Here is a 20,644-nt window from a genome sequence, read left to right on the forward strand (position 1 = left end):
CAGAAGACAGATTGTTCTAGGTTAGAAGGTTTCATGAAATGGGGAGGTCCAAGGATTGATTTGACCAACTTGGAACTTCTGAATAGAAATCCTGTAACATGGACTTACAGAGCTGAGATATCACCTTCAAAACGAAATCAAATCTTGCGGAGAAGCTGCCTATATTTGAAATTGACCTTCCCAGAGAACACAGTTAAGATAAAATACTTAAAATGGATCAGATTATCCAGGCTCAAACAACATGGAAATCATTGTGTTTGGAAGAAAGATATCCTTTTCCAGTTAACAGGATTTTTGCTCTTAAATATATTATGGCACATGTGAACTGCCTAGGAAGAGCAAACGCAGAGGAAGACAGGTATTTGACTGTTCAAGCTAAAAAGGCTAGGAAATACAGGACCCAACACTTCAGCAAATCAGTCTAAAAAGGAACAGAATGGCCAAAATGAGAAAATTTAGTTTGAATATTAGTTTTATTTAATGAAAGATAACGTAAGATATTTCAGACAGATTATAGTGTGGATGTTATCACAACCAGAAACTAGACTAAAAGCCAAGAATCTTTCCATTTATTGTTAGATATTTGCTTTAAAAATAAGGCCCAAGTTTTTCTATTTGCATGTTGTACAAATGAAAAAAAAAAAAAAAAGATGAGGCATTTTAGTGAGTTCTGGGGTAGGATTCATCTAAGTTCAGATTTCTGAAAGTTAGACATCTGAGCCTGGGCTACTCTGCGTTAGAGAAAGCTGCCTCCAAATGCTTAGTCATTTCAGCTATTTTAGATTCTCATCATACACTGACATGAATGATATTCTAGGGGTGTCCATTTCCCTCCATTGATTCTAAAGGGAGCCTGAGGTAGCTCAGATGTAGCCATCTAGCTTTTAAATGTCTAAAAGTGAGGCAATTAGTTGCTAAAGTGCTTAGAGCAAGAATGGATTCTTGTTCTTTTGCTGAGGGATTTCTGTCATTTTCAAAATGAGAATAACTACTAAACATTAATATAGAAAAAAAAGAAGGAAGAAAGTAATGAAGATGAACCTCTAAAATTTTTGCTATTTAAATATGACAAAATGTTGTACATTTGAATAAGTGCAGCAGTGTGGCCTAAGAGTTTCAGGTTACATATCAGGAATTATTTCCCTAATACAAGAAAAATACAGGTTTTACTGCATTCGACAGGCAAACAATCAGTTCAGTGGGAATGTTGCTCATTAAACAGCTGCTTTTATCAATAGCAAGGGTAAAAAGCACTAAGGACCACAGAAGCAGTATATCAGAGAGAAATTTGTTTTGCATAGCCTAGGATTCTTAGAGCTAGAAAAAGTGATCCTTTCTATTTCTACCAAGATGAAGAAGGAACAAAAATTGGGAGGGATTTTAAGAATACCTCTGCAGAGAAAGATACAATGCTACTGGTAAACAGTACTCACACCATTTGTTCAAAACTAAATTGTAGCTTGTAGGATTATAGTGTAGAAGGAGGTATAACTTTCAAGTGAGGATAAGAACCAAAAGAAGGGAGACAAAGGAGATAAGGCAAAGATTAATATTGTCAGGGAAGCTCTATATTTTAGATACGAGTTTGTGCAGCTGAGAATCGAGGACATTAAAGTCATTCTATTGTAGACACTGCAGCACTGTAATTTAAGAAAGAAACTCAATAAGGAGACGTAGTAAAAGCTAGAGAAGCAGAGTGGGATAGTCCTACTCTCTAGCATGGGTGCTTGGAATTGTTCAGACAGGCAAACTTTCTGTTTATCACCTAGAGAATCTAGGCAGGCCTCCAGACTTAGGCACTTAATAGTTTCCTTCTTCGGTCAATGTGCACTGGATGGATATTTCATGAAGAAATATTGTTTGGTGAAAGGGGAGGAATGGGAATCAGAAAATAAAATGCAAACGGCATCAGTGCTGGAACCTTTGGTAAAATAAATAGGATGACTGAGAGAGAATGAAATGTTTGGAGGCATAGATAGGGAAAGTGATGTATATTCTAAAGAGCTAGAAATCCAAACTTCTTGCATAAAGATAAAAGGAGAAGCAATCAGGAAACTCAAAGAAAGGTTAGGTGGTCTGAGTGGTAACTAAAAAGGAGAATCTTGGCAAGAAGTATAACCAGGTTTACAGAGAGAAGCGTATAGGTTAGGAAGTGTCAGACTCTTTAAAAAAACACAAAGACAAAACAGATTGTATTTGCCCATGTGTATTGGGTTTTCGTGGCAAGGTTTTGGTAGCAGGGGGGCTACATGGGTGGCTTCTGTGAGAAGCTGCTAGAAGCTTCCCCCATGTCCGACAGAGCCAATGCCAGCTGGCTCCAAGACAGACCCGCCGCTGGCCAAGGCTGAGCCCATCAGCGATGGTGGCAGCACCTCTGGGATAACGTATTTAAGAAGGGGAAAAGAAAACTGCGCAACAACAGCAGCCAGAGAGAGGACTAAGAATATATGAAAGAAAAAACTCCACAGACACCAAGGTCAGTGAAGAAGGAAGGGGAGGAGGTGCTCCAGACACTGGAGCAGAGATTCCCCTGCAGCCCGTGGTGAAGCCCATGGTGAGGCAGGCTGTCCCCCTGCAGCCTATGGAGGTTAATGGTGGAGCAGATCTCCACCTGCAGCCCATGGAGGACCCCACGCCAGAGCAGGTGGATTTGCCCAAAGGAGGCTGTGACCCTGTGGGAAGCCCGTGCTGGAGCAGGCTCCTGGCAGGACCTGTGGATCCGTGGAGAGAGAGGAGCCCACGCTGGAGCAGGTTTGCTGGCAGGACTTGTGACCCCACAGGGGACCCACGCTGGAGCAGTCTGTTCCTGAAGGACTGCACCCCGTGGGAGGGACCCCACGCTGGAGCAGGGGAAGAGTGTGAGGAGTCCTCCCCTGAGCAGGAAGGAGCGGCAGAGACAACGTGTGATGAACTGACCACAACCCCCATTCCCCATCTCCCTGCGCTGCTGGAGGGAGGAGGTAGAGAAAATCAGGAGTGAAGTTGAGCCCGGGAAGAAGGGAGGGGTGGGGGGAAGGTGTTTTAGGATTTGGTTTCATTTCTCATTACCCTACTCTCATTTGTTTGGCAATAAATTAAGTTAATTTCCCCAAGTCAAGTCTGTTTTGCCCATGATGGTAATTGGTGAGTGATCTCTCCCTGTCCTTATCTCGACCCATGAGCCTTTTGCTATATTTTCTCTCCCCTGTCCAGCTGAGGAGGGGAGTGACAGAGCTGCTTGGTGGGCACCTGGCGTCAAGGCAGGGTCAACCCACCACACCATGGAAAGGACTTGTAGGCTAATTAACAACTTCAAAATAAAAATCTTTATGAAAAATGACCTGGAGTTTCAATTTCAGAAAGTTCAATTTCAGTGAAGATCTTAGCAACAACATGTAACATAAAACCAGTCATTTTTAGTATGTGATTAAAAAAAAAAAAAGTGAAAAATATTGCAGGAGATGTGATAAAGGATGAGAAAAGAGAGATCTGCTGCTATATTTTGGGGGATAGTTCTGCATTGCTAAAGGTACCTTACAACTTATACGTAAAACGTAACACCATTTTTCATTGTATGATTTTTAGCTTCTCAATAAACATGCTCAGATATTTCTTTTTCTGGTAATTTGTGTAAATTATAAAACAGCTTTTGTTTCTACTTTCCCAAATGATTAAAAGTGTTAATTACATAACAACCAAAACATTCTCTGCTTACTCACAGAACTGTTTGCCAAATAAATTTCCATATATAAAATAAAAAATAAACTAAAGACAATATAACCTTAAAAATAAGTTATACATTTATTGGTTTGATGGATTTGGGTGGTAAGTGTTATCATCTCTAAATGAAAATAATGATATCCAATTTATGCAATCCAAGATGATTCTACAATAAGTGTGATGATTAGAAATTTTTAATTACTTCCAAGGAAGTAATTGGAAATGGAATGGAATCCTAAATCTCTGTTAGGAGAATCCAGTGAAGGAAACAGTAGAATAGCAGGAAAAACAATGTAGAATTGTGTATGTTAACTTGTTACAATCTGAGAAACAGAACAGACTGAATTTTGCCAAGAATTTAGATTCATGATTGAAGTGAAAAGTAATGAAGAAACAAAAATACAGGCACAGAGCAAACACAGCCAAATAGAATCATATAATCATAGAACCATAGAATGGTTTGGGTTGGAAGGGACCTTAAAGATCATCTAGTTCCAACCCCCCTGCCATGGCCAGGGACACCTTCCACTAGACCAGGTTGCTCAAAGCCCCATCCAACCTGGCCTTGAACACTTCCAGGGATGGGACATCCACAGCTTCTCTGGGCAACCTGTTCCAGTGCCTCACCACCCTCATCGTAAAAAATTTCTTCCTTATGTCCAGTCTAAATCTACCCTCTTTCAGTTTAAAACCCTTGCCCCTTCTCCTGCCGCTACTTTGGTAAAAAGTCTCTCTCCATCTTTCTTATAAGCCCCCTTTAAGTACTGAGAGGCTGCATAAGGTCTCCCCAGAGCCTTCTCTTCTCCAGGCTGAACAACTCAAACTCTCTCAGCCTTTCCTCACAGGAGAAGTGTTCCATCTCTCTGATCATTTTTGTGGCCCTCCTCTGGATCTGCTCTAACAGTCTTTCTTGTGCTGGGGACCCCAGAGCTGGACGCAGTACTGAAGTGCACACTGAAATAAGCAAAGCCAAAACAAATTCCCAATGTCAATAATCCAGGGTACTCTAGTTTTGATACTATGTTCCCTTATGGGAAGCTATCAGACCACTTCAATAATCCCTGTAAATCAGGCAAACTACAACCAGAAAAAAATTATAGCAAATACAGTTTCAGTCTTAAAATTCCTAATGTGCATCAGAGTCTTATTAGCATGAATCTAATTATCTATTTTCTTCATTCACCAAGGTTTTAGGTTATTAGTCCAAAGTCAGGAAATGGAGTATCTATCTTCATAACAGATGTCACAATTACATCAAAATCCATCCAAAGAGCTTGGACATGTCAGTACAGAAATGATAATGGAACCTGGTAGGAAGCTGTAGTCATCCTCGCTTGTATGACAAAATTCATCTTTCCCAAATCCATAAAGGTACATCTATACCATTAGGCATGTATAAGCTCTTTCTACTGCAGTCATAAAATAATGAAACTGACATTTTTCTTACTTGAGATTTCAGTGCTTGAAGCTGAGTTTCGTAATTCTGAGCCATTTCATCTTTAGTTTTCTGTAAGTCTTCCAGTTTCTGTTGAAGTAGTTCCACCTACAGTTAGAATAAGCATTCAAATTTACCTTTTCTGAAGTGTTCCAAAATACATCATTTTTGGAGTAGTCATGTGAAACTTTGAAAGAAGACTGTTGCTTAAAAGATAGATATTAAAAATATAAATTCATTCTGTAACTTAATAATAAAACTGGATACCACAAACCCAGATTGTATCAACATCAAGTTAGGGATTTTATAGTAAAAAAATCTCATATGATTTAGTGATAATACTGTATGATTCTGTCATGAAAGACCATTTAATAAAAGCACTTCTGACCCAACTACACAAATGAACTGCTGTGCCCTGTTGTGAAAATTTTGCTTGAATGGCTTATATAATCATATAAATGACTTTCAACTACTTATGTAAAATTATTGGGAGACACTGTAGACTCATTTCAGCTCCCTAAGTACAGTACCATTGAGATATCTTGAATTATCTGAGAGTTTCACAGAGATCTGAGAAATATGACAGCGTACATGACACCTATGTTTTTCTGGAGGGGCAGCTGGAAGCTAGGTGGAATTGCTAAAATATTTCAGATAAATCTCCGTACAGGCAAATAAATTGATGCTTTAAGGATTGGCTAGCTGAATTATTCTCTTGGCTCCTCTGACTGCAATGACTAAAGGCAAGTTCCTAATTGCTCATTAGGGAGAGTTATTTCATTTTCAAAACTCCCACTGGCAGTTTAGACACCTAGCTCACACAAGGATGCCCATGTGTAAGCTCCTAACTTCAGATGTCTTGAACTAGAACTGAATGCTGTGCTAGGATTTACTGATGCTTCTGAATGAATATTCAGCAGACAAGACTGTGAAGTACAGACAACATCAGGTACACTGGGGCTTTCAGTTTGATAAGCAAGTCTAAGTGGTAATACAATTCTAATCTTCACTATTAATAATAAAATTATCATACAAAGACAGTATATCATGTAAAATGATAAAAATCAGGTATAAACAGGAATTACAAAGGCATAATTTTGTGAAACTTTTTGAACTGTACATTTCCATTTAAAATTTCTGGTGAAACTAGAAGTGTTGGCATTTAGAAAAAGCATCAAATTATCTTTTTACAGCTAAACTGAGAATATTTAATTTAGACTTTAGGGAAACAGAAGAAATATGAGACTTTCAATGACATTTTTACAATCACTTTTCAGAACAGAAGCACACTTTAAAACAAAACACTAAGGATAATTTGTGACCTTTAAAGGGTGTTTGGTATTTTTACATGATAGAACAAACAGGTCTCCTTATAGAGCTTTTAAAGCATACTATTAACTAACTCCCAGAGTAAATACTTTCTTTATAGAATGTGATATTCTTAAATACCTCTTGACCTTTTTGATCCAGTTTGCTTTGGGCACTTGCTAATTCTTTATCCTGGATATCCATCTTTGCTTCTAAAGCTTTCATCTTCCTTTCCCATTCCACTTTCTTGCTGTTTACCATGATGTCAATTTGATGCACTAATTCCTGAAGTTCAGCTTCACATGGAGAAGCTCTAATAATATATAAAAAAGATTTATTTTTTCAAATAAAGAATAGAATAAGAGAGAAAACAATTTTTTATTTACATTGCTAAGATTTTATTTTAATTCTGATGGAAATAACCACTTTTCAACATCAGAAAGAAACAAATGGGAAAGCTAAATGATGCCTTCAAATGCAGGTGGAATCTCCCTTCATCTCTCTTAAGTTTGCCTGAAGTCAAAATCAGACTATTTAGCATGTTCTGGACTTTTTGCCTAGCTTAAATGCTGTTTGATATCCTCTCACTTTTTCAGGGATGAACTGTCAAATGACCATAAGTTGAGTTGAAAGTATCCAGGCCCAAACCTCAATGGACAAGAGTAGGAGAAGATGAATATTAAGTTGCTGAAGTATTTTTTCCTGAAGTATTTTGGAGAGTTTATTACCCAGTTAACCTCGATTGTTTTATGAACTGATAGCTTCTCTCAATCTGTAAATCTATAGCTGGCATTTCAGATTTGCAATGATTTATTTAAAAGTCAGAATCTTTCTAGAACTCATGAATCTTTTCAACTTTCAGTGAAACATTCCAGTTGGAAAAAAAAATTATATCACAATTAAATACAACTGTTTATTGAAATGTTCCTGAACACTTTATTTTCCTGACTTACTGCCTCTTATCCACTTAACCTAGGATTCTAGGCTTTGGGAAAAAGATAAAGGACACAATGTACACTCCTGCCTAATTCCTCCCCGTAAAATAAAGAAGGGGAATTTTATTCTATTAACACTCAGACCTGCTTTTGGACTGTTACAAAGAAGAGTTAGCTATTGAACTAATTGCTTAACTATGTATATAAGCCCATACATTTTCTATAAAACTTAATTTTCATAAAGTCATATGGAAAAAAAATCAGACTGTTTTCTATAACTATGATTAACTACAAATCACCAAAAACAATCTATCATTTGTCAATCATTAGACTTCAATTTGATCTCAGTTTACTTAAATTGAGATACGAGATCAGAATTAGTTAAGACAGTATTTTTGATAAAAGCCTTTAGCAGACTTACCACTGTAATGCCTGCTTCATATAATTTATTGAAATAAAATTATTTTTATCCACTTCATTTTTTAAAAAAATACCACAACTTCTAAGCATTTTTAGTATGTTCAGAGCTCATAGAATGTTGGATGTAGATATTTTTATACTAAGTACCAAAAGGGGCATGTATCTCACTGGAGTCAAGGAAAACCTTTCACTGATTGTTTTTAGGCAGTGGAATAATGTACTGAACCTTCAGACTTTTCAGGAGTAGCATCTCTTTCATTTCACTTTCTGTAAACATTTACTTTCCACACAATTTTTTTAGTGGCATCTGTTATCTGCATATCCGGTTCTCATATGAGTTAACTGTTGATAAACTTTTCTACTTCTTTTCCACTTCTTTTTTAGAGCTTTTTTTATACCTTTCTTGTTTCCTGTTATAGTTTTAACTGCTTTACATTTTTTTTTCTAAATACGAGATTCTATTTATAAATTACCCTAATATACAGCTTTATTACTTTCTTTAGAAGACATACTTTTATCTTATCTTTATCACATATTGGAATGTATTGAAATGTGTCATCTTTAGTCATTGCAACCTTATCTTGGCCATGAAAAAAAATTTCTCATTTAAAGTCTTCAAACTATTCTTTTCAATGGTATGATCTGATCATTGTGAAAATTTCTGCATTTTTCCCTCTGCAACAATGTAGAGATTAGTGTATCCAATTACTGCCATATCTAAATGAAGGTACAAATAACAAAATGTTGTTTCTCCACTGTCAACTCTCTCTCCCTTATCTCAACCAGTTATACTGTTAATAAACTTAGGGGTACACCTGCTTTCTCTTCACTTTTTTCATCTGTCACAGTGACTATTCATTGTACAACTGAAGTTTAACCTGCATTTAATTTCCATTTCCTCATACTATTGCATAATTTTCAAGTATCTTCTTTCTTTTTATGGTTTTGATTAGAAGCCTATATTGAATTTCCTGTTGATAAAACCAGCAATTGTATTCTTTCATAAATTTGTTAACTATCCCTCCTGATATCTAAGCTGATGCAAAAAATGTATTGTAACCTATTACTTTTCATGGTAATAAATTTAGCCTTCTGATAAACAAGTTTCTTCACTTAAAATAATCTAAGAATGCTGTGACACTAAGTTATGATATGTTCCATTTTCCTCTTAATAATATTATTTATCTCACTGACATTTTCCCCAAAAGTAAAAGTGATAGCCACTGGTTGTAATTTAATTGGTTCTTTAATTTATAAAAATTTAAAAGCTGTGTATTCTCTTAATTGCTGACAGTACACACCTCTGTGTGCACCTCTGTGTGCCCATAAAGTGCCTTTATAATCGCTAATCAGTTTGCAGTCATTCTAATAACTCTATGGCATGATGGTTTGTTAAAATGAGCAATAGCTATTCCCTTAAAATGAGCATAGCTATTATTTTATGAAATAATTGCCATAGAGACAGTCACACAGAGACAAAAGATGGTGCAGCACCTGAATAATGTAGCAGCAACCTACAAAAGGGTTAATGATAAAAAGCCTGTAACCGCTCCATCCTAGGAAGTGTTGGAGAGGATTTCAATACCCCAAATTAGCACAGAATGCCACTTTGTGTCACGAACATTACAATCTGGCATATGTTTTTGGGGGACATTGCAACCAAGAATGTGCCAAGCAATTAGGAACTCTACTTCCGCAGAACCACGCTTAACCAAACACAAGCTGAGCCACGCACTCAGAGGTAATATCCCTATTGCCAGTGAGCCTTCAATTGCTAAGCATGCTGCCAGCACATTGCTGAAGAACAGTAAGCTAACTAACATGTTCCTCTTATGTAAATAGCTGTGCAAGCCAAGTTTTAATTTAAAACTGGTAGTTGATACCACCATCTTGTGTGAATGCTAGCATGAAAATGCTTCCTCTCTTTTCTAGTAATCTTTCACACCCCAGCTCTTCAACCAATTCTCCAAATGTCTGCTCTCCCAGTGCCCATGCAGACACACTGTCTGTAGTCCCCTGTCTGTAGGTTGTACTCTGGGTCAAGCACTGGTCTCACACACAAAAAGAGTTCCTTAACATGGATATGTGTTTATTGAATATATTTTTTTGGTGCTTAAATGGTGCATATCCCTTGTTTTGATAATTATTACAGGAAATTGGAGCAAATCTGTTAGATTTACTATATCATAATTAAGATAGGGGACAAGAGTGACGGCGGCAATTCCCTTCCCATACAAGAGCAGCCCCCAGGGAGCTCGAGCGACCAGGAGCACGGCGAACAGGACGGGCAAACAGGGCATGGCGCATGAGAAGGGTGTGGCACATGAGAAGGGCGTGGCACGTCAGTTTGCGTGGCAGTTCGTGCAGGCAGGGCGTGTAGGGAAGGCGAAGGCACCCTACTAGCTCAAGAGGAACTGTGAAAAGTGAGTTCATTTGGTAGTCCCCATCCTTTCAGAAGAAACTAAGCTATGGTATTCACTCGTCAGAAAGCGATCCCCTCTGTGCTCGCCAGAGTGGATGTGGCTACCCAGACAGAGCTCCCACAAAAACATGCGGCCACCCAGGGCTCGGGCTGCAGGGAGTGCCTGGGCCTCTCACTGTTCACGCATGGCAGCCGAGTGGACAGCTGTGTGAGGTGTGACCAGGTGGATGATTTGCTCTGCATGGTGGCAGAGCTTCGGGAGGAGGTAGAAAGGTTAAGGAGCGTCAGGGAGGCTGAGAAAGAGATCGACTGGTGGTGCCATGCTCTGCCCCCCCCGAGACAGGAACAGGAGCAGCAGCAGCCACCAGTAAGAACCCACGATCAAGGGGATCCTGTATTCTCCCCACACCGGGCTGAAGGCAGCAGCTCAAAGGAGGAGAGTGAATGGAGGCAAGTCCACGCTCATGGCGGCAGGCAAAGGCCCTCCCTGCCCACCTCTCCTCCCCAGGTGCCTCTGTACAACAGGTATGAGGCCCTGGAGGTGGAAGGCCAGTCAATGGAGGATGGGGATGACGGTCCATCTACACCAGAGGTGTTGCCCAGGTCAGAAGAACGTACCTCTCGTATTAACACCACCTCCACAAGGAAGAGAAGATGGGTTATAGTTGTGGGTGACTCCCTTCTGAGGGGAACCGAGGGTCCAATATGCTGGACAGACCCTCCTCTTAGGGAAGTCTGCTACCTCCCTGGGGCCCGGGTGAAGGATATCACGAGGATACTCCCTAGCCTGGTACAGCCCTCGGGCTATTACCCACTACTGCTCTTCCAAGTGGGGGGCGATGAAGCTGCAACACAAAGTCCCAGGGCAATCAAAAGAGACTTCAGGGCCTTGGGACGGCTAGTAAGGGACTCCAGAGCACAGGTTATTTTCTCCTCTCTCCTTCCAGTTGTGGGCAGTGACAGTAGAAGGAACAGAGGCACCCAATCTATTAACTCATGGCTCCGTGGCTGGTGTCATCACCACGGATTTGGTTTTTTTGACAACGGGATGGCCTACACAGTACCAGGTTTGCTGGCGTCTGATGGGATTCATCTTTCTCAAAGGGGAAAGAGAATCTTTGCTCAGGAGCTTGCGGGGCTCATCGACAGAGCTTTAAACTAGACTCGAAGGGGGAGGGGGATAATATCAGGCTTGCCTGAGGGAAGCTGAGGGATGACGTGCCACGGTTAGAGGGAGCGGGTGCCAGCGAGGGCACTCAGCCTGTGTCTCTGAGATGTGCGGGGTACGCTGGGGCACAGCTAAGTCGAACAGAGTTGAGCTAGGGGATACTGAGGCAAGAGGAGCCAAGAGGGAAACACCAGTGAAACACCTCAAAGCACACAAGGGGTGTTCCTCTATGAAGGAGACATGGACAACAGCCCAGCTGAAGTGCCTCTACACCAATGCACACAGCATGGACAACAAGCAGGAAGAGCTGGAAGCCATTGTACACCAGGAAAACTATGATATGGTTGCCATCACGGAAACATGGTGGGATGACTTGCACAACTGGAGTGCAGCGATGGATGGCTATAAACTCTTCAGGAGGGATAGGCGAGGCAGGAGAGGTGGTGGGGCAGCCCTATACGTTAGGGAGTGTCTGGATAGTTTAGAGCTCGATGATGGTGATGTTAGGGTGGAGTGTCTGTGGGTAAGAATCAGGGGGAAGGCCAACAAGGCAGATATTGTGGTGGGAGTCTGTTACAGACCACCTAACCAGCATGAGGAGACTGACGACCTATTCTATAAGCAGCTGGGAGAAGCATCACGATTGCTAGCCCTTGTTCTTGTGGGGGACTTCAACTTACCAGATGTCTGCTGGAAATACAATACAGCAGAGAGGAAACAGTCCAGGAGGTTCCTGGAGTGTGTGGCAGATAACTTCCTGACACAGCTGGTGAGTGAGCCAACTAGGGAAGGTGCCCCGCTGGACCTCTTGTTCACAAACAGAGAAGGACTTGTGAGCGATGTGATGGTTGGAGGCGATCTTGGGCAGAGTGATCACGAAATGATAGAGTTTTTGATACGTGGAGAAGCGGCGAGGGGGGTCAGCAAAACTGCCACCTCAGACTTCCGGAGGGCAGACTTCAGCCTGTTTCGGAGACTGGTCAACAGAGTCCCCTGGGAGGCAGCCCTAAAGGGCAAAGGAGTCCAGGAAGGCTGGACATTCTTTAAGGAGGAAGTCCTAAAGGCACAAGAGCAGGCTGTCCCCAGGTGTCGAAAGATGAGCCGGCGGGGAACAAGACCAGCCTGGCTGAATTGAGAGCTCTGGCTAGAACTCAGGAAAAAGTGGAGAGTCTATGACCTCTGGAAAAAGGGGCAGGCAACTCAGGAGGACTACAAAGGTGTAGCAAGGCTGTGCAGGGAGAAAATTAGAAGGGCCAAAGCTGAGCTAGAGCTCAGTCTGGCTACTGCTGTAAAAGACAACAAAAAATACTTCTTCAAATACATTAGCAGCAAAAGGAGAGCTAAGGAGAATCTCCAGTCCCTAGTAGACAGGGGAGGGAACACAGTGACCAAGGATGAGGAAAAGGCTGAGGTACTTAATGCCTTCTTTGCCTCAGTCTTTAATAGCAGGGCCAATTGTTCTCTGGGTACCCAGCCCCCTGAGTTGGAAGATAGGGATGGGGACCAGAATGGAGCCCCCATAATCCAGGGGGAAATGGTTAGTGACCTGCTGCACCACTTAGACACTCACAAGTCTATGGGGCCTGATGAGATCCACCCGAGAGTACTGAAGGAACTGGCAGATGTGCTCACCAAGCCCCTTTCCATCATTTACCAGCAGTCCTGGCTAACTGGGGAGATCCCAGTTGACTGGAGATTAGCAAATGTGACACCCATCTTCAAGAAGGGCTGGAAGGAGGACCCAGGGAACTACGGGCCTGTCAGCCTGACCTTGGTACCGGGGAAGCTGATGGAGCAGATCATCCTGAGTTCCATCACACGGCATGTAGAGGATAACCAAAGGATCAAGCCCAGCCAGCATGGGTTTATGAAAGGCAGGTCCTGCTTGACTAACCTGATCTCCTTCTATGATAAGGTGACACGCCTACTGGATGAGGGAAAGGCTGTGGATGTTGTCTATCTAGACTTCAGTAAAGCCTTCAACACGGTTTCCCACAGCATTCTCCTGGAGAAACGGGCTGCTCATGGCTTGGACGGGTGTACTCTTCGCTGGGTAAAGAACTGTCTGGATGGCCGGGCCCAAAGAGTGGTGGTGAATGGAGTTTACTCCAGTTGGAGGCCGGTCACAAGCGGTGTTCCCCAGGGCTCTGTGTTGGGGCCAGTTCTGTTTCATATCTTTATCAATGATCTGGACAAAAGGATCGAGTGCACCCTCAGAAAGTTTGCAGATGACACCAAGTTGTGCGGGAGTGTTGATATGCTTGAGGGTAGGAAGGCTCTACAGAGGGACCTGGACAGGCTGGATCGATGGGCCGAGGTAAATTGTATGGGGTTCAACAAGGCTAAGTGCAAGGTCCTGCACTTGGGCCACAGCAACCCCATGCAACACTACAGGCTTGGGGAACAGTGGCTGGAAAGCTGCCCAGCAGAGAAGGACCTGGGGGTGTTGGTTGACAGCCGCCTGAATATGAGCCAGCAGTGTGCCCAGGTGGCCAAGAAAGCCAATGGCATCCTGGCTTGTATCAAAAATAGTGTGGCCAGCAGGAGTAGGGAAGTGATCGTGCCCCTGTACTTGCCACTGGTGAGGCCGCACCTTGAATCCTGTGTTCAGTTTTGGTCCCCTCACTACAAGAGAGACATTGAGGTGCTGGAGCGTGTCCAGAGAAGGGCAACGAAGCTGGTGAAGGGTCTGGAGCAGAAGTCTTATGAGGAGCGGCTGAGGGAACTGGGGTTGTTTAGCCTGGAGAAAAGGAGGCTGAGGGGAGACCTTATTGCTCTCTACAACTACCTGAAAGGAGGTTGTAGAGAGGTGGGGGTCGGTCTCTTCTCCCAGGTAACAAGTGATAGGACGAGAGGAAATGGCCTCAAGTTGCGCCAGGGGAGGTTTAGACTGGATATTAGGAAATTTTACTTCACTGAAAGGGTTATCAAGCATTGGAACAGGCTGCCCAGGGAAGTGGTTGAGTCGCCATCCCTGGAAGTATTTAAAAGATGTGTAGATGTGGTGCTTAGGGACATGGTATAGTGGTGGTCTTGGTAGTGTTAGGTTTACAGTTGGACTCGATGATCTTAAAGGTCTTTTCCAACCTATACAATTCTGTGATTCTGTGATAATTAAAACTCAATATGATTTTTTTAAGTAAAATTCTTTAAAACTTTTTGATATCAACAAATCTTTGAAACTTTAACATTATCAATGTTAAGCTTGGAAAGTATTTTTAAATACACACTTAAATCTTAATGCCTTTTTAATGTTAAATCTGTTAGCAATGCCATTTTAAAATTTAATATGAGTCATAGAATGGTAATAACCAAAGTGCAAGCAAGTAGTACACTGTGATGTACGTATCACAAAAACAAAAATGACCGCTCCCCAGGTGCCTGAAACTCATCTCAAAATAGCATTAATGATGCAGCAAATTTTCATTCCCTCTAAGTGGAACATAAAATGGGATTTTAAAATCAGAAGATGAAGTGATACTGCATCAGGACTACCTTTTCTATGACACTGCTACAAGGACCTGTGCCCTTCCAGCCTCATGGCAACACTTTGGTGAACCACCAGCAATGACTCAGCTATTTGGTTTTAGCCTTCAGAAATAGGTACTTTCTTTATTGTGTGTCACGTGGCTCATCTAAAAATTTCAAAGGAAATGCAACCTCTAGCCTGGATCATCAGGTTACCCTTTCAGACCCACCATGGCTGACATCCTTCTCTCTTAAGTTTCACCTATCCTTTTCAGATCATCCCGCGCAAGGCAAGTTCTGCAGCTGTTGCTAGAAAACTTTCTTTGAATAGTTCTTGCATGTTTCTTGAACCTAGAACCACCAATATATAAAAGGAAGCTGTTGAAGGAAAAATCCCTGCTGAAACAGCTTCCCAGTCTACCTCCACCTTCTCTGTCTACTTCCTTACCTAGATCCTCTAGGTACACCTGCAGCTGAAAAAGGAAAGCTGTACCTGAAGCTGTAGATTACTGCTGCTGTTCTACTACCAGAACTACTCTGTATCATGGCTGTGGCATTACAAACAGATCTGCATAAAGATGTATTTGGCAGTTATCCCCACCAAAGCACAGAGGTACTACTAGCTGCTGTAACTATTATTTTAGTCCCTTCAGTGTTTTGAAAAGAGTGCTAACTATCCCCCTCGGAATATGGCCAATGATATAGTAACACAATCATGATAATTTATTTTGATCACTGGATGTGGAATGTGGAAAACTCTGGTATCCTTTGTTTAATATGCCATCAGGTAAACAAGCACACAAAGAACAAGTTTTCCCATAAAACAAGGAAGTATACATACGTTTTTTTACCCATGTGCATTCAGCATCCCCACTTTGCTGAACACATTCATCAAATTGATTTTTCATACATGGAAGTAATGACTTATACTTAAGCAAGTGGCAGCTATTTTTTTTTTGGTTGCGTTTGCTTTGAAACAGCCCAAAACACTTAAAGGTATCTCATTTTTAAAGTGATGTAGGCAAGCTCTTAGTCTTCTTTCATTCTATTTCCATATTGGTGAAAATAGAGATTATTCATATTCTGCTGTCATTAATAACTATTTATCTTCATGTAAAATATAATGTTTCCAAATTTAGAGAAACCAAAATCCAGATAGTAAGTTTTACCAACTCCAGGCCTTTACCTTTATCACAAATGATTTTTGCACTAGATGTTTCTAGCTCTATTTATCTGCCTTTTGATTTGGAGTTGTGCACAGATCTGTATTTTTCTGATTGTTTCCTAATAGACATAGAAAGAATATTATTGTCCATACACTTTAGAATAAAGCTGTAATTTAGAAACTGACATGTTAAGAAATGTTTGGTTCACTCTGTCAGTCTCCACTTCATGCCTTCTTCCCTTATTACTCAGGTTTGCTGACAAATAGGAAACTATGTATGACCATATTTATGCAAACACAAGCAAAACCTATGCAGAACAATGTCAACAAAGATTTCCATCTTACATAGTACATTCATTAGTTTTTGATCCTTAACCCAGCTTTCAGAGCCAATATTCATTCCTTTTCTCTTCTTAAAACTTGCTTTAGAAATAGGAAATATATAAACCTGTTGTGATACAATAGTCCGTTAGAATCTTCTACTCCAAAGTTCCATTATATGAACTACAACTAATTTATTTAACAATTTGCAGCCATACAGAATCATCCACATCTGTGGATGGATAATTTGTGATTTATGAGTTCTTGCAGCTGGGATGTAATAGTCATAATTTCTACCACCATTATTTAGCCATCTTCCCAAATTTTAAAGCTATCTGCACTATTTCTGGAATACTGTCAGCATAGACTGAAACAAATGTCTCCTATCATTGCATGCGCATTCTAAACTACTCTTCCAGATTCTTTGTATAGTTAGTAGAAATAAATAGTTACCTAGAATACTGGTTTATGATGGGACAAATCACTCTCTAGATTCATCTGCAATGGCCTGAAATTTTGCGTATGTCAATTACAACAAAGACCAGGCAGGATCTGAACTCTTGAAATAAGCTTCTGATTTGTTAAAAAAGTGTCCAAAGAATAGCAATATTTTGATTTTTTTTAAATTCAAGTTTTTGTATGACCATATTTACCAGTCATATCACTGACAAAAAGAATGCCCCTCAAAGCCAAAAAAAAAAGGGCCACATTGTTCAGAATATAGTATTTTAATGCAGCATTTTTTTTCTATCACAGAAACTGCATACATTATTCTTCAGTACAACAGAGCACACTTCCACACTTTACTGGGCCAGAATATGTGTGTTTCTGTTATTTTAAGAAATACATTTACACTTAATATGCATCATATTACCTTGAACTGCTTCTTGGTAATAATGATAAAAGAAACTGGTTTATATGAAAAATAGGTAATAAATTTATTTACAAATTATGGTAGGTAAATATTCTATTTAGCTCATTATATGGGGAAGTACTTTTCATAGTGCTGTGTTCCTTGAACAGGCTGGATGGGATGAGGTCCTACATCAAATCTCACCCATGTTTACACTTCTTTAGAAAGATTTTCTGCTGTACTAATATTTTTTTAGATTAACACTAAAAGAACTACACCTGGATTATGTCAAAAAAAGATGATTGCATTGTGATGAAAGGTGCACTTAATATTTGGTAGGAACAATTGTGGTTATTATGAGTGCAAAATAAGACTAAGGCTTTAGCAATTAATAGCCTTGTTTTTAAGATTTTTGAATGTTTTAAGAGCTGTGATATGTAAGTTTATACTGCTGTAGCCTAGCAACTTCAACTATTTTTTAAAACAGTTTAGAATAACATTTCTTAACATTTTAGTAAAACTGCACAGAGCTCTCATTTTTTCCTCTTTTGTTCAGGTATGAAGATTTAAAAATTTAAATAACTAACAGAAACTGTCAGTAGATTATTAGCTAAAGCAATAAGATGTGTTGTCTTAATTATCAGTAACTCCTCTAGTTTGCATAGAAAGCAGCAGAAGAAATTGAGAATCACATTTGCTTCTAAAATCATTAATATTTTGTGTTTCACATTTTTAATAAACACATATATTTCAATTGCATTACATATTCAACTCCCAGACAGTAAGTCATTACTTACTTAGCAACAGCTTGTTCCTGAAACACTTCTAAGTCCTGCTCCATATTACTGATTGTCGTTTTAACCTGTTGAAACAACAAAAATCAAATAATTCAGATTCTTAAATGCGTGCATTTACACAGCCAAGTAGTGCATACTGGATAGTTCTATGCTTTCCTTTCAATTTCTCTAATTTTCTCATTGCAAACAACAGGGGCAGGGGAATGTAGCTCTAATTACAGGCTGGAACGGGCAAGACAAAAACTTCTGGAGTCAGCTCAGCAGCTCTCGCACTTGGTGTAGCACTGACATTACTAGAGGTGGTGCTAGTTTGAGGATAGCCCTGGATTTCTATGTGGAACAGTTTGGTTTGGATCATTCCCTGTTGTGTGATGTCAATGATTTGCCAAGACACTCTAAAATACATAAACCTAAATTTGTCATAGATCTATGGCTGCATTCATCAACCATTTCTCATACCTTCACACACCCTAATTAACCTGTACTCAGGCTATAATTGCTCTCAAACACAATTTTGGATTCCCATTGACTATTCGCTCCCTTGCTTAGCAGATGTGGCACTGACACACACAGCCCTCAAGTACCTCGGCAGAAAGATCAGAACAAGACTGTTGCTGGGACCAGTCCGGTTCTGCAGGTCCAGCAGGACACAAGGACGTGGAGCAAGCCTGGCTGCATGCAAGAACAGGAACCAGCCACATTACAGGTGACAGGGTGGCATGAAACAGCCCTAATTCCTCGTGGGGGTGAGCAGTAGGGCTCTCCAGGACATAGGTACCAGTACATACAGATGTGCGGACACCACCACATGGCACTGCAGCCTTGGTTCCACAGGGGCCTGGCACTTGAGGTGACACTGCCACAGGGGCACTGGCTCCAAAGGGGCCAGGCACCTGAGGTAACACTGCCACAGGACCAGCACCCTTGGCTTCACAGGGGACCAGCACCTGAGGTGACACTGCCACAGGAGCACTGGCTCCACAGGGGCCACGCACCTGAGGTGACACTGCCACAGGACCAGCACCCTTGGCTTCACAGGGGACCAGCACCTGAGGTGACACTGCCACAGGACCAGCACCCTTGGCTCCACAGGGGACCAGGACCTGAGGTGACACTGCCACAAGGGCAGCCGTGTCTCTAACAGGGACCAGCAACTGAGGTGACACTGCCACAGGATCACCACCCTTGACTCCATAGGAGACCAGCACCTGAGGTGACACAGGCACCGGGGCAGCCTTGGCTGCGCCGGGCACCTGAGGAGACCGGGCACCCACGGCGCCCCCCGGGCCCCCGCGGCGGGCCAGGCGGCGAGGGCGGCGGTGCCGCGGCCGCCCCCTCCCCGAGCGTTACCTGCCGGGCTCTCCCCGCCGCTCCTTTCGCACCCGATGTCGCTGTGGTGGCGGCATGAGCTCCGCAGCCCGCTCACTCCCGCTCGCCCATCCCGCCCCAACTCCCGCCCGTCGCCGTCTCCGCCCGCCGCGCCCAGCGGCCGTTGCGGGCAGCGCCGGGCGGCTTCTCCCGTCGCCGCGGTAACGCGAAGGGCGGCAGGGCGAGGCGGGAAGGCGGGAGGCGGGCTGGACGGCCGGGGGCCGCGGGGTGGGGCGGGACGGCCACCGGAGCAAGGCGGGCGGTGGGGCAAGGGGCGGGGCGGGGGTGGTGGGGGCTCGAGGGGAGGACATCAGCTCCGGCTGGGTGCTGGAGGGCGCGGCGGGGAGCTGCTGAAGAGCTGAGGGAAGGGCGGCGGGGTTGGGGCAGAGCCCGGCGGGCTCGGGCGTGACAGGGCTGTCGCTGCTTTCTGCGAAGGGAGGGAGGGTGCGAAGAGGCCCCGCGGGGCCGCCACGGAGCTGCTGTGGCGCAGGGGGAGCGGCGCGGGCCCCCCGGTGTCACCCGTGTCTCTCGCAGGGCCCCGAGCCTCCAGTAGCCGCCCATCGATTTGAAGGAAGCTGGAGCGAATTTCACCTCAGGCAATAACACCCGGGATACAGAACATTTACTTTTGCTTTAACATAATTTAAGAAATCAGTAGGCAGAGTGGGGTTTTTTTCTCCCCCCCCCCCCTTAAAAAGCTATTATTACTAGATAATGAAAAGGCTGAACATTACCCTTTTCTTTCTGAATGACTAGCTATGCTTTTGTAAAATGGCTTCGAATGATTTTCAGATTATTGTGCAAACGACCTAGATTTGGATGACATTTCTCTACATTTTTGTGAACTTCGGTCTGTCTTATTCAACAACAAAACACTTGAAGGCTCACAGCTATTTCAACTTTTTACAGTAATAATTTGTGCTTCCAAACTTAGGGTTTATAGATCTATTCAAACACCAGGGAATTTTTCTACCTGGACAGTACAATTCACTCTGTATTTATTGTCCTGAAATTGCATGGAGCATTTTCAGGAGCTGCTAGTCTATTTATGTACACTAAATTTTGAGCTTTTGGTTTGTTTTGCTTGGACTATTTACTTAAATTAGCCGAGTGATCTGCATTTTTAATATTGGTTCTAAGGAATAATCTATTTCATTTGTTTCCTACCTACTGTGCTAAGGCAGATGATTTTCATGTCAGCAGAAATACTGTTTCAAGCTGTGAATTGTGAAAAGTATTTTTTAAAATGAAAGATTTAAATAAAATTATATGCAGAGTTTCAGGA

The 20,644-nt window shown here is 42.1% G+C and overlaps 1 protein-coding gene across 1 annotated transcript in view; it reads right to left on the reverse strand.

Annotated features, from left to right (window-relative positions):
* DEUP1 (deuterosome assembly protein 1) overlaps positions 1 to 16,360 on the reverse strand; it is a 48,418-nt gene extending 32,058 nt beyond the window's left edge. Inside the window, exons 1-4 of the mRNA XM_072858888.1 lie at positions 16,340 to 16,360; positions 8,937 to 8,962; positions 6,584 to 6,755; positions 5,147 to 5,242 (exon numbers count right to left, since the gene is read on the reverse strand). Coding sequence (XP_072714989.1) covers positions 5,147 to 5,242; positions 6,584 to 6,755; positions 8,937 to 8,962; positions 16,340 to 16,360 — 315 coding nt within the window. The remainder of the gene's footprint in view (positions 1 to 5,146; positions 5,243 to 6,583; positions 6,756 to 8,936; positions 8,963 to 16,339) is intronic.
* Between the last annotated feature and the right edge of the window lie 4,284 nt (positions 16,361 to 20,644).

This window comes from Ciconia boyciana, chromosome 1 (assembly GCF_034638445.1).
Source record: "Ciconia boyciana chromosome 1, ASM3463844v1, whole genome shotgun sequence".
NCBI lineage: Eukaryota > Metazoa > Chordata > Aves > Ciconiiformes > Ciconiidae > Ciconia > Ciconia boyciana.